Below are 13,714 nucleotides of genomic sequence, written 5' to 3' on the forward strand. Positions count from 1 at the left end.
TTAATTAGTGAAATCAGGTGGTGTACCGCATGGTTGAAGCAGATGTTTGCAGGACGTGGATCAATTAAGGACATTCAGCAATGAATCAAGCTATCTGTCAGTTGAAAACATTAAAAAATGCGTTTTCTTTGTGTCTTTGTAAATATACATAAACTAAACAATGTTCGCTAGTGCAAACATGTGCAATATCCCACGTGTCGTGATGGAAGTCGTTTTAGATTTTCACAGAACTGGAGCCTGCCCGATTTTAAAAACTTTGCTCTCGGACTGACAGACAGACAGGTTAAGCTACTCTCACCTCCGCAGACCAAGCCGCTGCAAGGCACGTAGTCTATAGCCACACAAAGGACACTTAAAACCCCAACCAATACATTTTGTTTTATGTCACCGCAGTTTGTGCGATTTCGAAACTAATGAATGAAGCATGTAGTATACACGAAGTTGTGCAGAGCGGGGTCTAGGCTGCAGTATTTCCCGTAGCATGCACCAGACGCAAAGGCATGGTGCGATATGTTCAGTCTGAGAGATCAACAAACCACCGTTTACGATATTCTACTATTGCAATCTGGACTGCTCGCTGCGTCTTTACGCGCTTTTACTATGAGATAAACCAACGTATCACTAGCGTGTACAGTAAGCTATACAAACGTAGGTGCAGCCCGTCAAGACAGCAATTGCTCATAGCGAATATATGTTTGTAATGCCAGCGATACATTACATAGCGATAGATCTGTAACAGATCTCTGTTGTCAAAGTAGAATATTACACTTTGGCGCGTATGTTTTCATAAATGATCATTTTACAGTGCATCTGTGTTTAAACAATGTAACCACTGTGCAGTTCCGTCTTATCGCATGTAAAACCTTTGAAGAAAAGTAGTAGCTAACAAAAAAAAAACCGTGACAATTTCTAGTAACCTATTCACAACATATATATTATTTTTTAAGTTATGGGAGACTACCTTGCTGGAGAATACGATGCTCCTAGAAACCAACCTCCGGAAACGCGCGGATCAGTGAAGTTCAGCCTGTGTATGACCTAACAGCAAGCAATGGGGCTGGTCTGGTCATCAGCTTCCTCACTGCGTGTTCGGGCGGACCCGCCCAACTGGAATTGATATATCGGACAACACATGATACGGGCTGAAATAGACTGCTCTCAAAAGGTAAATCTGGTCTTCTTCACAGTAATAACAACGATGGAAGCTTATGAACCTACGCCCCAATAGAGTCCCAAAATTCAGCTCTTGAACTTATACACCATAACAACGGCGTTCGCTGGGTTACGTGATTAAGCTGTTTTATCTCCAGTTTAGCCGGTCGGACGTGTCATGTGTTAAGCTTTCATGATGTATTTTTCCTCACCAGTAGGTGTCTGGAGGTGAGTGGCTTAACTACCAGGATGTTAGTCGTTTTTCACTCCTCATCAAAGCAACAAAGCCTCCTGAGACCCGGCGTGAAAATAAGTTACTGCAACAATTTATATATTTTTACACAGACCTAATGCAAGTTGCTGCAGTGAAAAATATGTTGCAAAAAAAAAAAGAAAGAAAGTTTTTTGTTGTTTTAGCTCAGTGCATTGGATTTGAAATTCATATGAAGTTAAAGTTCATACTGTCAGCTTTAAGTTTAGGGTATTTACACCTATTAGGTGACAGTTTGGGAATTCCAGCCCTTTTTATCATCCATAAATGTAGGCAACCAAAGGTAGGCAAAATTGAACGACTGTGTATCCTTGCATTGCTTTGAAATTCCTGTGCCCATTTTGAGCATGTTCTCTTTCTATGGTGTAACAAGTGTAACAAGAAAACCCTGGCAGGGGAAGTAGCCTTTCCTGTAGTACTGCTGGGTGTAGACATGAGACATACCATGAGCAAACAAAACTGCCAGTTGAATAGCTATGCGATGCATTGAAGCAATATGTACAAATACAAGCAATTCTGTATGATTGAATTACATAACAACGCATCACTCTATTTAACAATGAGTGGTGAAATCAAGGCAGGGTCTGGAAGACCAAGAAAGATTTCAGATAGAATGGGCTATTTACAGGACATGCATACTTTAAACAACAAAGACCTACATAACAGAGTTGCCAGAAAGAACGACCTCAACACAAAATTAAATGTCTGAAGTATGCAAAAGAAAACATTGAGAAGCCTGAAACCTTTTTGAACAATGTGCTTTGGACCGATGAAAAATTGAACTTTTTGGCCACCACCAAAGAAGGTGAAGCATGGAGGTGGATCCGTTATGCTTTGGGATTGTGTGGAAGCTGGGGACACAGAAAATATTGTGCGAGGCTAATGTTTGAAGGAAGCTTTTACAAGCTGTTATAGTTGCCCAAAGAGGAGTTCCTTTTTTTATATTATTTTTGAAACTGTAAAAATGTTTAATAAAAAGCTTTAAAATGTGAAGAAATGTGTCATGTTTAATGTTGTACCATTTAGAGGTCATGTTCGCTTAGATATTAATTTTTTAAGGATTTTTAACCAGAGATGCCCAAAGTTTTTCATACTACTGTATACATGTAAAATCAGTCAATTTAGTATTTAGTAATCTCAGTTTTTTCTGAAAACCACAAGTGCCAAAATTATAAAGATTATTCTAAACAAAATCAAACAAAATCAAATTGGCAATATAATTTTACTTAATTTAGTTAATCTCAGCCTAAAATCTTGTCAGAAAATCTGGTTGCCTCTGCTAGGAAACTGAGACTTGAGGTAGGTAGGACAATGACACCAAACATACAACAAAACCCAGACAAAAATGGTTAAGTAAAAACAATAACCAAGTTCTGCAATGTCAGTTGAAGTCTCCAGACTTAATCCTACAAGACAACTGTGGTCTGAACTGAAGAGGGAGGTATCTTAAGGATATCAATGATTCTGAAAACGTCTGCATGAAGGAATGGTCAAAAATCCCTCCAAATGTGCTTTCTAACCTTTTCACAAATTATATGAAAAGACTCATGGGTTTCATCTTTGCCAGGTGTGTTTGCACAAAGTATCAAACCAGGGGTGTTGCATATTTATCAAGGGTGCCAATAATTCTGAAGCCTACTGTATATAGGTATATTAACAAAATACTGTTAGTATCTTTTCCAGTTTGCCGATTTGGACCTCTGCACAGACTCCTAGATCTTACATGGCTGCCTGCATGGTTTGGAACAAAGATGTGAAAGGATGAGCAGATATTTTTACATTTAAGACATTTTTTTTAGATCTACAGCATCAGTTTATACTTAAGCAACATGGCTTGAGATGCTGTGCTTTATCTGGAATACAGTCACGCCTACAGGGGTGTTGTTAGGCACGACACGGCAAACCTCTGTAGCTGTATTCACGATGCAGCACAGCCTCAAGAGCTGTATTGCTAAAATGGTTATAACATTTACGCGAAATTAAACAATGACACAGTATTATTCATTCTGTAATATTATTTGTAAGTAAAGGTTTCTGGATACTTTTTACAAACAGGATGTTTGATTAACTCTTTACTGTATCGGATTTATAATCAATCAAAAAATGTGATCTCAGCCAATCAGTATCCAGGATCAAAACAATCAATTTTATAATGCTGGATATAGACTGAAGCAAGTTTAGGGTTTTTTGCCTCAAGGGTTTCTAGGAATTGAACCTGCTATGGGTTATGAGCCCAGAGTCTTAACCCTTATGCTACACTGCTGTCCTATTGATCAGACACCCTCGTGAAATCAGCATGAAAACATTACCCATGTTTTTAGTGAAATGCTTGTGCCACCTGCTAAAATATATTTTATGATCTTAGTATTAACAGTATTCATATTAATTTTCAATAAACAATACTATTTACATGATTTAAGTATTCACGTAATTATTACTACACATTGACAATGACATTTGTGTTGGGTTTATTTGATTGTGTAGCATTATCTGTCGGAATTGCAGTTTTAAACTTGGGAAAAAGTGTGCATCTTTTAATTTGACAACTGCAGCAAACATTTTCAGAGAGTTTTCAAAGTAGTTTATATCCAATCAGGAAATTGTTAGCCCCTGGAGGCCTGCCATGCTGGAGACTGAACAAGCAGTAGTTCTCCTGCATTCTCCTGAAGCTGTTTATTGATGTCTCAGGAATGCTGCCCCACTCCCTCCTCCTGTCCACCAGAGGGTGTTCTGTCAGTGTTAAGCCACATGTTTCTTTTTTTTACCTAAACACTGCTCCATCAACCAAGGTTAGAACATTGCTTGTAATCCAGTGTATACTCAGTGAGCAATTTCATCTCCTCCCACCCCACCAAGGGAATAAAATGACAGCCTCATAACTGTGTATATGTAGGGGAGGGTAAGTTGTCATATGGGTAAGTTCTCACACTGTTTCTCCAAAACAATAACCTCGAAATTCAACTTCCTACTCGCTTGTGGTAAAAGTCACACTAATCAGAGGTGAGTCACAGTTTTCTTATTGTTCACCTTCAAAACAAAAAATGGCAGCTCACACGTGACAACTTTGCCCCACTATAAATTGAGATGTATAACTTGCTCAAAAATCATTGTGATATTGTGTAGTCCGCAACTAGTCTTCTTGTAATAGCACTAATGTTATTATGAATTGGATCAGACTATATAGTTTAGAGCAGCAGGCATATCCCTGGACTACACAAGACAGGCTTTTAGCTAAGTCCGATTAGAATTATACCCAAGACCAGCCAGGTTATGTGTGCCAGGGTACTGAATTTGTCTCTGAAGTTCTGCTGTTGTTCGTCGCAGAGATTATTGATGGGGGGGGGGGGGGTGACCTACAAGCTAATAGTATAACAATAATGAACAGGAGTAAAAAAAATAAAAATAAAAAAATGAGCTGTTACACTCAAACAATATTTATGGTTTCACAGGGTTTGAAGTGAAAAGACAATTTAATGACAGGGCCTTGGCAGGAAGGAAGAGACCTTTGAGTCTAAATTTGTATGTTGTAAAATATGGGATTGGAAAAATATTAGAGGAAGTCACTAAATTAAAGCTGCAAGTGTTGCTGTGGTCAAACAGTGCAGATTTACCAACAAAATGTTGTGACTGTTGTGTCTATGTCAGACTTGCAGCCAAGAGTAACTATTTGTCAGCCAAGAGTAATATTTGCCAGCCAAGAGTAACTATTTGATTTCAGAGAAGCAAATACCTCCACCCATGTAAATAAGATTATTATGGAGATTATCAAAAGGAGAGTCAAATACATATTTTGTTCTCTGTGAAAATGTATTCCATGTAATGTGAGAGTAACAAGCATTGCACATCCTGATCTGACAAAGCTTCCAGCTGGCGGTTATATTGTCCTATACAGTAGCCTTTTCAATTGTATTCAAACTCTCTTTAAATGAGACTTGAAATTTAATCTCTAATTCACTGTGGCCATGAAAGATCTACGGCGCTTAAGTTATTGCAAGAAATAGGGTGCTTCCTGATGACTTGGCAAAATTCCCAACCAGGCTCTTCGAATCAGAGTTAATTAATCATCCCCAACTTTAACTGGCTCAATATCTGTCACTCCCTCTCCAACTCAGCATTCTGGTCAACCAGGAGGGGGGTTGTACATTAGTGAAGGATATGATGGACACCTCCTCCACACACCATCCACAAAAGGTTTTACATGCTGTAATGCCATGCGTTATCAGTTTCATCCATCATTTTCACATTATCGTGAAAAACAGCAGAACACTAAGTGGTTTGTACTTGGGTGGTAAACTTGCTGGGAAAACCAGAGCTGGATTAAAAATAGTAAACATTCCATACACAGGAATCCTTAAATGTACATTGTGCAAAAGTGTGCCACACTGTTTCAAGAAATTCATGAGGTCATTTAAACTGAAGGGTGTTAAACATAACGGAATTGTGCTAGCATATAGTAACTCCTTACCCGGACAACTTCACTGGGACTAGCCTGAGCTATGCACACTGTTTAAAGGACAGGGAGACAGTCTATATTGTCTTCTTGAGAGTAAAAAAAAAACAGTGCTAGCACTCATAAGGCCAGTTTGTAGTCCCTTGACTGGAATCGCAGGATGTTCATGAATGCTATTTTGTCGCCTGATGTAAACTGTGGTCGCTGTCCAAAAAGTATAAATGCACTACAGTCGGCCAGAGTATAAACCAAATGTGATGTGTGATGCTCTGTGGCTGTATAAACTGGCCTGCAATGTGAGGCCTATAATGTGAGACCTATCTTACCACAATTTATGCCTATGCATGATGGTGGTTGGAATTGATGCTGTGTACTGTAGGAACAATTTTTTTAAAAGTAATATTCAGTATGCATACCAGACAAAATTACTTTCTTTAAAATTATAATTATCAGGTGATGCTATGATTATATTTCTTTGCAGCATGCTTGCAATTTGCCTTTGAATTTCACAGAATTTATTTCAAACAAGTAAAAGCAAACAGAAACAATCAATATAAATGATCCCCAACATTCTGGATTTTCATATGAGCTGGTTATATCAAACTATTTTTTCCACTGTGTAGTCCAGACATGCCTGTCACAGGTCCTGGAGGGCTATAGGGCTATAGGTTTTTGTTGCATCTTAACATTCTAAACTGAGAGACTTGCTGATGTTAAGATGTGAGCAGTTCAAAGTGGGAGGGAGTATTCACTACTGTCTCTTACAGGAGAGTCGTTTCTCTACAGATCCTTACTCAGGTAAAGCACAGCACATCATATACAATCTTATGTTTGTAAATTGTGTGGGTTGCCATGAGTAGGCCTATGTGCAGTAACCAGAGTAACCTTGTCCCTGTGCATGATAAAATTACAGTGGTGCACCACCTTGTGGTGTCAGTGGGAAGTATATATCCAAATCTGAAACCTAAACTTTAACTAACATTTCATTTAAATTAATTGAAATCATTTCACTTCATGTAATGCCTCTACTCTCATTTGCTTATCAAAAAAACAGTTCAGTCCGTAGGTTAAAAAACCACTAAAGGATATTTGATGTATTTCATCAGGCTAGTGATTGGAGATTGTATGACCTTTACTGTATAATACAGATTTTGGCTTGCTGCAAATATTCTTCCATATATCAGCAAGAAGAGATTATAGATTATAAATGCTAAAATAGGTTCTTTATTTAATTCATGATTTTCCGTAAACTAATCAAAATGATTTGGCATTTCCAATTAGACAATACTCTTGCTGCAACATAAATTAATTTGATTAAATCCCAATTGTTCTTTCTTTTTGCTACTCCACATTTAAAGGCTGTGTAGAAGTGGAAAAAATTAAACAAAGGGGAGAGGATTTATATTAAACCCGGAGTAGGCACATTTTCTTTTTTGTTTATTCACCCAGCATTATAATATGTATTAACTTAATTGTAGTCTAGTTAATCCATGACTAAAATTGGCCTTTTTAATGTAGAATGACTTTGACGTTGATATTAAAGGTACAATCAGATAACCAGTGGAAAGCTTAATTACAGCAATAGGCACTGGTGCAGACCTAAGGTTGCTTCAGAAACCTGGGATGGACCAAAAAGAAAATAATTATACATGACTAGAGTTTGCAGTCAAGACCATTCAGTTGGTGAAATGGATGGATATTGAAGGGCTTTTACAATGTGAGTAAATTGGAAAAGAGGCATTTCTAATGCAAATTGTACAAAACAATATCGTGAACAGCAAGATAGTGTGACAGAATTCCAAAATGCCAATTACAAGCATTGAACTGGCCATGGAAAAGAGACGAGAGAAAGATGGGGAAGCAGAAATGCAGATTTTATGCACAATTTATCTTTCTGTAAACATGTATTCAGTGAATTGCTTTACCTTAAATGCATAAATGCATGGTTAAGTTACCTGTGAGTCAGACACCATCTGTACTACAAAGGTTGAGCAGGCTTGTTAGACATACAGAAATAACAGAAGCAGGATCATTGATGTTACTGCCATTTTGTCACTGCATTTATTTCATGATTCATTGTTTTTCATTGATTTGTTGGCATATAAGGGGAAATGTGGAATGGTTTGGGGAGGCACATCAACACGGTCTCCTGCACGAAACACACATATAGCCTTTCATTACTCATATTTTGCAGTGCACCATAGCATATTGCTATTATTGTACATTTTGCACAATACATTTCATTTGCTTTAACCTGCATCGTCACAAGATGCACAATAATAATTGTAGGCTATACAAGCCAGAGATAGATACCAAGATAGATAGCAATCCATATAGAGCCACTGGAGGACATCTGAATCTCTTGTGTATGACACGATACGACTGCACTCTTTTCCTTCGCCTCTCTGATATTTCCACTGTTTGGTGTATCAGATGCGGGGGAATCATACAGTTAATCACACAGTTGTCATCTGTAGGAGTCTTACAAATTGCATCAACAGTTGCATCTCTCCTCCAAGCAACAATTAAGGTTTTTTTTTTTTTTAAAGAAAATGCTATTTTAAGATGCATTTAAAATGGCCTATGACTAAATTGTGCCCAAGATTGGGCTTCATCTGTTCCTGGGAAACCACAACAGAATGTTTAAAAACATGAATTATGTAAAGATTGAAGATGAATCATGGGGAAATTATGTATTTATTGATTACTTTACAAATTGCCACCTTTGCTGGAATTAGGTGAGCCTTATAGACATTTTACATTATTGAAAATTAAAAAGAAATGACTTTTTTCCTTATCCCCTGAAGTCTCACCAGCCTCACATTCATTCCTTTTTTCAGGGGGCAATTTTCAATCACTACAGTAACAGGATTGAAAGCCATTTGAAAGCATTACATTACATTACATTACATTACATTATTGGCATTTGGCAGATGCTCTTATCCAGAGTGATGTACAGTTGATTAGACTTACCAGGAGACAATCCTCCCGTGGAGCAATGCAGGGTTAAGGGCCTTGCTCAAGGGCCCAATGGCTGTGCGGATCTTATTGTGGCTATACTGGGGATCGAACCACTGACCATGCATGTCCCAGTCATTTACCTTAACCACTACGCTACAGGCCCCAGTCATTTACCTTAACCACTACGCTACAGGCCTCAGTCATTTACCTTAACCACTACGCTACAGGCCCCAGTCATTTACTTTAACCACTACGCTACAGGCCCCAGTCATTTACCTTAACCACTACGCTACAGGCCCCAGTCATTTACCTTAACCACTACGCTACACGCTTACAACTCAGAGCTCTATCTGTATTTTGTAACGTGGGTGGAAAAACAAGTGTGGGGGGACCTTGCCTTCTCTGCATTTTTGAACTGAAGCATAGAAAGACTGGTATGGTAAGTACATATTATAAAATGATTGGATCATAGCACTACTGAAATTTCTATATACCACTGCTGTGAGTTCTAAGGCTTGTTTACAGACAAACAGAAGTAACATGGGCTTCCGACACACGACCAAGGTCACCCAAGCAACCAAGCTCCTCTAGCAATCCCAGGAGGGCACATCCGAGGCGAGGAACCACAGACAGACAACGCTACTGCCTAACTCCCGGAAACCAGACCTCCAGCAAATATCAACCTAACTTGGTGACATGGCAGGTAATGACAAAAGATGTACACCCAGGGAAGTCAGCCTCTAGCCCTACTAGCAGTGAGAGAGCTACAAAATGAGGCAGGAAGGGAAAGGGTACAACCCGCTCCCGTTCTACTACCGAGGAAACGGTTAACACAAGCTCATAGTGACAGAGCAGTTAATCGTATAGTGGCTTTGTGAATAAAAGGGAAATTACAAAACAAACCTTGACCAAATAAGGCTCAGCGCTACTAAACCGAGGCCAGCACAAAAAGCACACAATGTCGCTGCAGCTATAAGGGCTATCACAGAAAAACCAAAGCCAGGGCAAAAACTCTAGCCCAATAAAAGCGTATTTCTGCATCTCTATTTGAATAACCTTGTTTGAGTAAATTACTGAAAAATAAAGAAGGTAGATCAGCAGGTAAATATGCAAGACGGACTCTGCCTCCAGCTACCCTAAAAGGGACGTAGCTGATAAACCGAGGCAAGAGAGAATTCCAGGTAGAGAGATCAAACTGCTGAAATGTCAGGCAGCGAGTCTCAGAGCTAGTAACCCAACCAAGAGTGGTGAGGCAAGCCAGTCTTGGTCCCATACACTTGGTCCCATAACTACAGGAAGATGTGGGATTCCTTTACTTTTGCAAGCAGTCCCGTCTTCCAACTACCGTTTACCTTGGGTAGTGAATAACAAAAGATAGTGACAAAGACATTCAGCAGCTAACTCTGCCTCCAGCTCTGCTAACACTGAATGAGCTGATAAACCGAGGCGAGAGGAAAAATCAGATAGAGAGACAACGAGCAAATGAGCAAAGCAGCAGGTCTCCAAGCTAGGAACCTGACCAAAGTGTCAGGAGTTTACTCAGTCCCTACGTTAGTCCTATAGCTAAGGAGGTTACTGAAATCATTTTAATGTTAAACGCATTCCAGTCCCCCCAACTATCTCTTTACTGGCCTTGTGAATGACAGAACCTGAAGTGAATCACAAAAGCCCCGAGTATAGGGAAAACCGGCCTAGATGAGACACACCTGTTCACGATTACCAACTTCTCGTGTAATCAGTGATTACTGACTACACGGAGGAGACATGAATGTGACAGGAGCACCCTCTCGCGGCCCCAAGAGGTAATGCCCACAAAACCAACTGAGCGAGGCAAAACCCCATGACAGATTCACAAACTATCCGATGCGGGTCTTGATTTGCAAGAGAGATTTGTGTCCGTAAGCAGGCAGAGGTGCAAAAGCTGTAGGGTGACTGAAACTTGGAAACCACTAAGGTTCATAACAGTGCTTGCACTAATAATATTGGTAAAATTGGTAACTAATAATAAATTGTCCATAGCTACATTACTCTGGAAAGTTAGCCGTGGTATAAGCGGGACAATATCCTATGAACAAGTCAGTTATGAGGAAATAACTGCCATTCAGGATGGTAAACGGTAGCACCCTGTCGGACAGTTATTTCCTAATAACTAACTAAATATACGCTCTCTTACTGTGAAATTGATCATTTAGAATCTCTTCAGACTTCAGGACCCAGGACAGCAACCAATTCATATATATATATATATATATAGTTTATATTTAAGTTTTCACAGAATATTGATGCCGTTTAAAGGGATTAAACCCATTCGTACATTAAACACCATACAGTACATGAACCAACAGATTAGGCCAATATTAATTCGCATCACTAGATGGCAGCACATGCAACATGTTTGATTAAGGAGTGTACTTTTTTTATTTGGTAAAAATGATGAGCCTACCAACTCATTTTTATTTTCTTTGTATAAATCTCTCTCTCTCTCTCTCTCTCTCTCTCTCTCTCACACACACACACACACACACACACACACAATTATGGAATCGCTGCTTTCAAACCTTGTTCAAGTGTATGCTATGCCATGAAGTGGTTTGTTTATGGGATTGTGCGCATGTCTGTGTGGTTGGTGACATCCACGTGCTCCCCAGGGCGATGCAGGAGAAGGCACTTGACTGTGGAGACAGCAGAGGCTCCCTAAAACTTGACACATTATTTTTGTTGTTGTTTAAAAACCTTAAAGTTTGTGTTTGATTGTTTACGTTTAATCGTTTTCATCATTGCTTTCCAATATAGTACGTTGTGCGATTATCAGTGGATTCTTGAAGTGAATTGTGGTTTTAAGGATGCTTTGGTGCTTTTTCGACAACTGGGACGTGGCATTTCAATAAACAATAAAAAGTCGTTACAATCCTTCTCTCGGACGGAAATGCTTCAGCGCCTGTTACTTTATCTGCCTCACAAAACTCTTGGTACCAAAGCCCCTGTACCTGCTTTCACCTCTGTTTAAGAGTTTGCTCGTTCTCTCCAATAAAAAGCGGAGATGCATAGTCACCGACCGGATTACTGGCCACACATCTTTTTCGCGAAGTCACTGTCAGGTTCATACAGATCGGGTTTATAACCACAAATATGACTAACTGGATGGATTGTTACAATTGCTCGTTGAATTTCAGTTCAGTTTATGGGGATGGTCGGCTCAACTGGACACAATGGGAGTCGGATTACCCAGTTACCCTTTTCCCCGCCCCAATTCTGATGGGGATAACCGTCACTTGCTCTCTCCTCTTTCTCGCTGGTGTTACCGGGAATTTAATGACCATTCTGGTGGTCACAAATTACAAGGACATGAAGACAACTACTAACCTGTACCTGTCCAGTATGGCCCTTTCAGACCTCCTAATCTTTCTTTGTATGCCTCTGGACTTGTACAGAATGTGGAGGTACCGGCCATGGAATTTTGGAGATGAACTTTGCAAACTGTTTCAATTCGTCAGCGAGAGTTGCACCTACTCCACTATTCTCAACATCACCGCTCTGAGCGTGGAGAGGTACTTTGCTATTTGTTTTCCTCTCAGGGCCAAGGTGGCAGTTACGAAGGGTAGAGTGAGGGGCGTCATCCTCGTCCTATGGATGGTGGCTTTCTTCAGTGCTGGACCGGTATTCGTCTTAGTTGGGGTCGAGCACGAGAACGGAACGAATCCATGGGAGACCAACGAGTGCAAGGTGACACAATACGCTATCAGGTCTGGACTACTGACCATCATGGTGTGGGTCTCCAGCCTCTTTTTCTTCTTGCCAGTGTTCTGCCTAACTATATTGTACAGCCTTATCGGGAGGAGGTTGTGGAGGCGTAAGCGAGAAACAATGGGACCCAGCATCTCGAGTCGAGACAAAAACAATAAACAAACAGTAAAAATGTTAGGTAAGACTGTCTCTTCGTGGAAACATGTAGCCATTTACATATTTATTTTGTAGATAATCATATTTTAAATTAGATAATTCGGTCATGTTTTTTAATATTAACTCGTGGGGAAGGATTACTAAACTTAGCCTATATCCTCCTGAGATTCGGCAGAAAAAACTTTCTCTTGGATGAAAAACATGTTGCAGTCATATGTTTAAGAAATATATATTTTATTTTTTTTTAATGTCCCAGTAGTATATGTTAATCGTAGTCGAATATGATGCTTTTTGAGATTAAGACCAGGGAATATGGTCCCCTACAGGGGACACAATTAGCATAATTGCCGTGTCTCAGGAGGATAGTCGAGATAGTGGGCTCAATGCCTTCATCGAAAGAGACACCATGACGCATGACTTAAATTTATATACTGTCGAAAAACTGCAACGTTAATAATACTTATAAGTATCATAACTGTCAAATGGGTAAATTATAGTTCAAACTATGTTTGGGTTCTCATGTGTTGTGAGTGCCAAATGAAGGTTGCAGGCTTATTAAAACTCAGTGTCTATAAGCCTACAGCGACTTACATTTGAACCTTTTAGACATTTCAGTGTGATTCAGTAATGTTGGAGATGAATTCTAATCAGAATATAATTTCCCTTTCGTTGCAGCTGTGGTCGTGTTCGCCTTCGTGCTCTGCTGGCTGCCCTTTCACGTGGGTCGCTATTTATTTTCCAAGTCCTCGGAGGTCGGTTCTCCCCTTATGTCGCAGATCAGCGAATATTGCAACCTTGTCTCCTTTGTACTTTTTTACCTCAGCGCTGCGATTAACCCCATCCTCTACAACATAATGTCAAAGAAGTACAGGGTCGCAGCCGGAAAACTTTTTGGGATGAAACAGACCTCGCGTAGGTCAGCGTCTACCCTGAAGGGTGAAAGCTGCCCAATTTGGACAGAGTCGAGTTTGAGCACGTGA

At 39.7% G+C, this 13,714-nt stretch overlaps 2 protein-coding genes across 2 annotated transcripts in view; one reads left to right on the plus strand and one right to left on the minus strand.

Moving 5' to 3' along the window:
* Nucleotides 1-1,273, minus strand: part of LOC133126252 (phospholipase D1-like) — a 68,098-nt gene extending 66,825 nt beyond the window's left edge. The window contains exon 1 of the mRNA XM_061238266.1: nucleotides 962-1,273. The gene's annotated coding sequence lies outside the window, so the exon portion shown is untranslated. The remainder of the gene's footprint in view (nucleotides 1-961) is intronic.
* A 9,325-nt stretch (nucleotides 1,274-10,598) lies between these two features.
* On the plus strand, nucleotides 10,599-13,714 carry LOC133126598 (growth hormone secretagogue receptor type 1-like). Its single transcript, XM_061238943.1, has 3 exons — nucleotides 10,599-10,636; nucleotides 12,008-12,756; nucleotides 13,410-13,714. Exons 1-3 carry the CDS (start codon nucleotides 10,599-10,601, stop codon nucleotides 13,712-13,714), a joined length of 1,092 nt encoding a protein of 363 aa, XP_061094927.1.

This window comes from Conger conger, chromosome 4 (assembly GCF_963514075.1).
Source record: "Conger conger chromosome 4, fConCon1.1, whole genome shotgun sequence".
Taxonomy (NCBI): domain Eukaryota; kingdom Metazoa; phylum Chordata; class Actinopteri; order Anguilliformes; family Congridae; genus Conger; species Conger conger.

Bases quoted from the DNA above. Each gene is read 5' to 3' on its own strand.
- LOC133126598 (XM_061238943.1), top strand. From the start codon at position 10,599: ATGAATGTGACAGGAGCACCCTCTCGCGGCCCCAAGAG. The intron at 10,637-12,007 runs GTAATGCCCACA...GTTGAATTTCAG, and splicing joins CCCTCTCGCGGCCCCAAGAG to TTCAGTTTATGGGGATGGTC. The intron at 12,757-13,409 runs GTAAGACTGTCT...CTTTCGTTGCAG, and splicing joins ACAAACAGTAAAAATGTTAG to CTGTGGTCGTGTTCGCCTTC.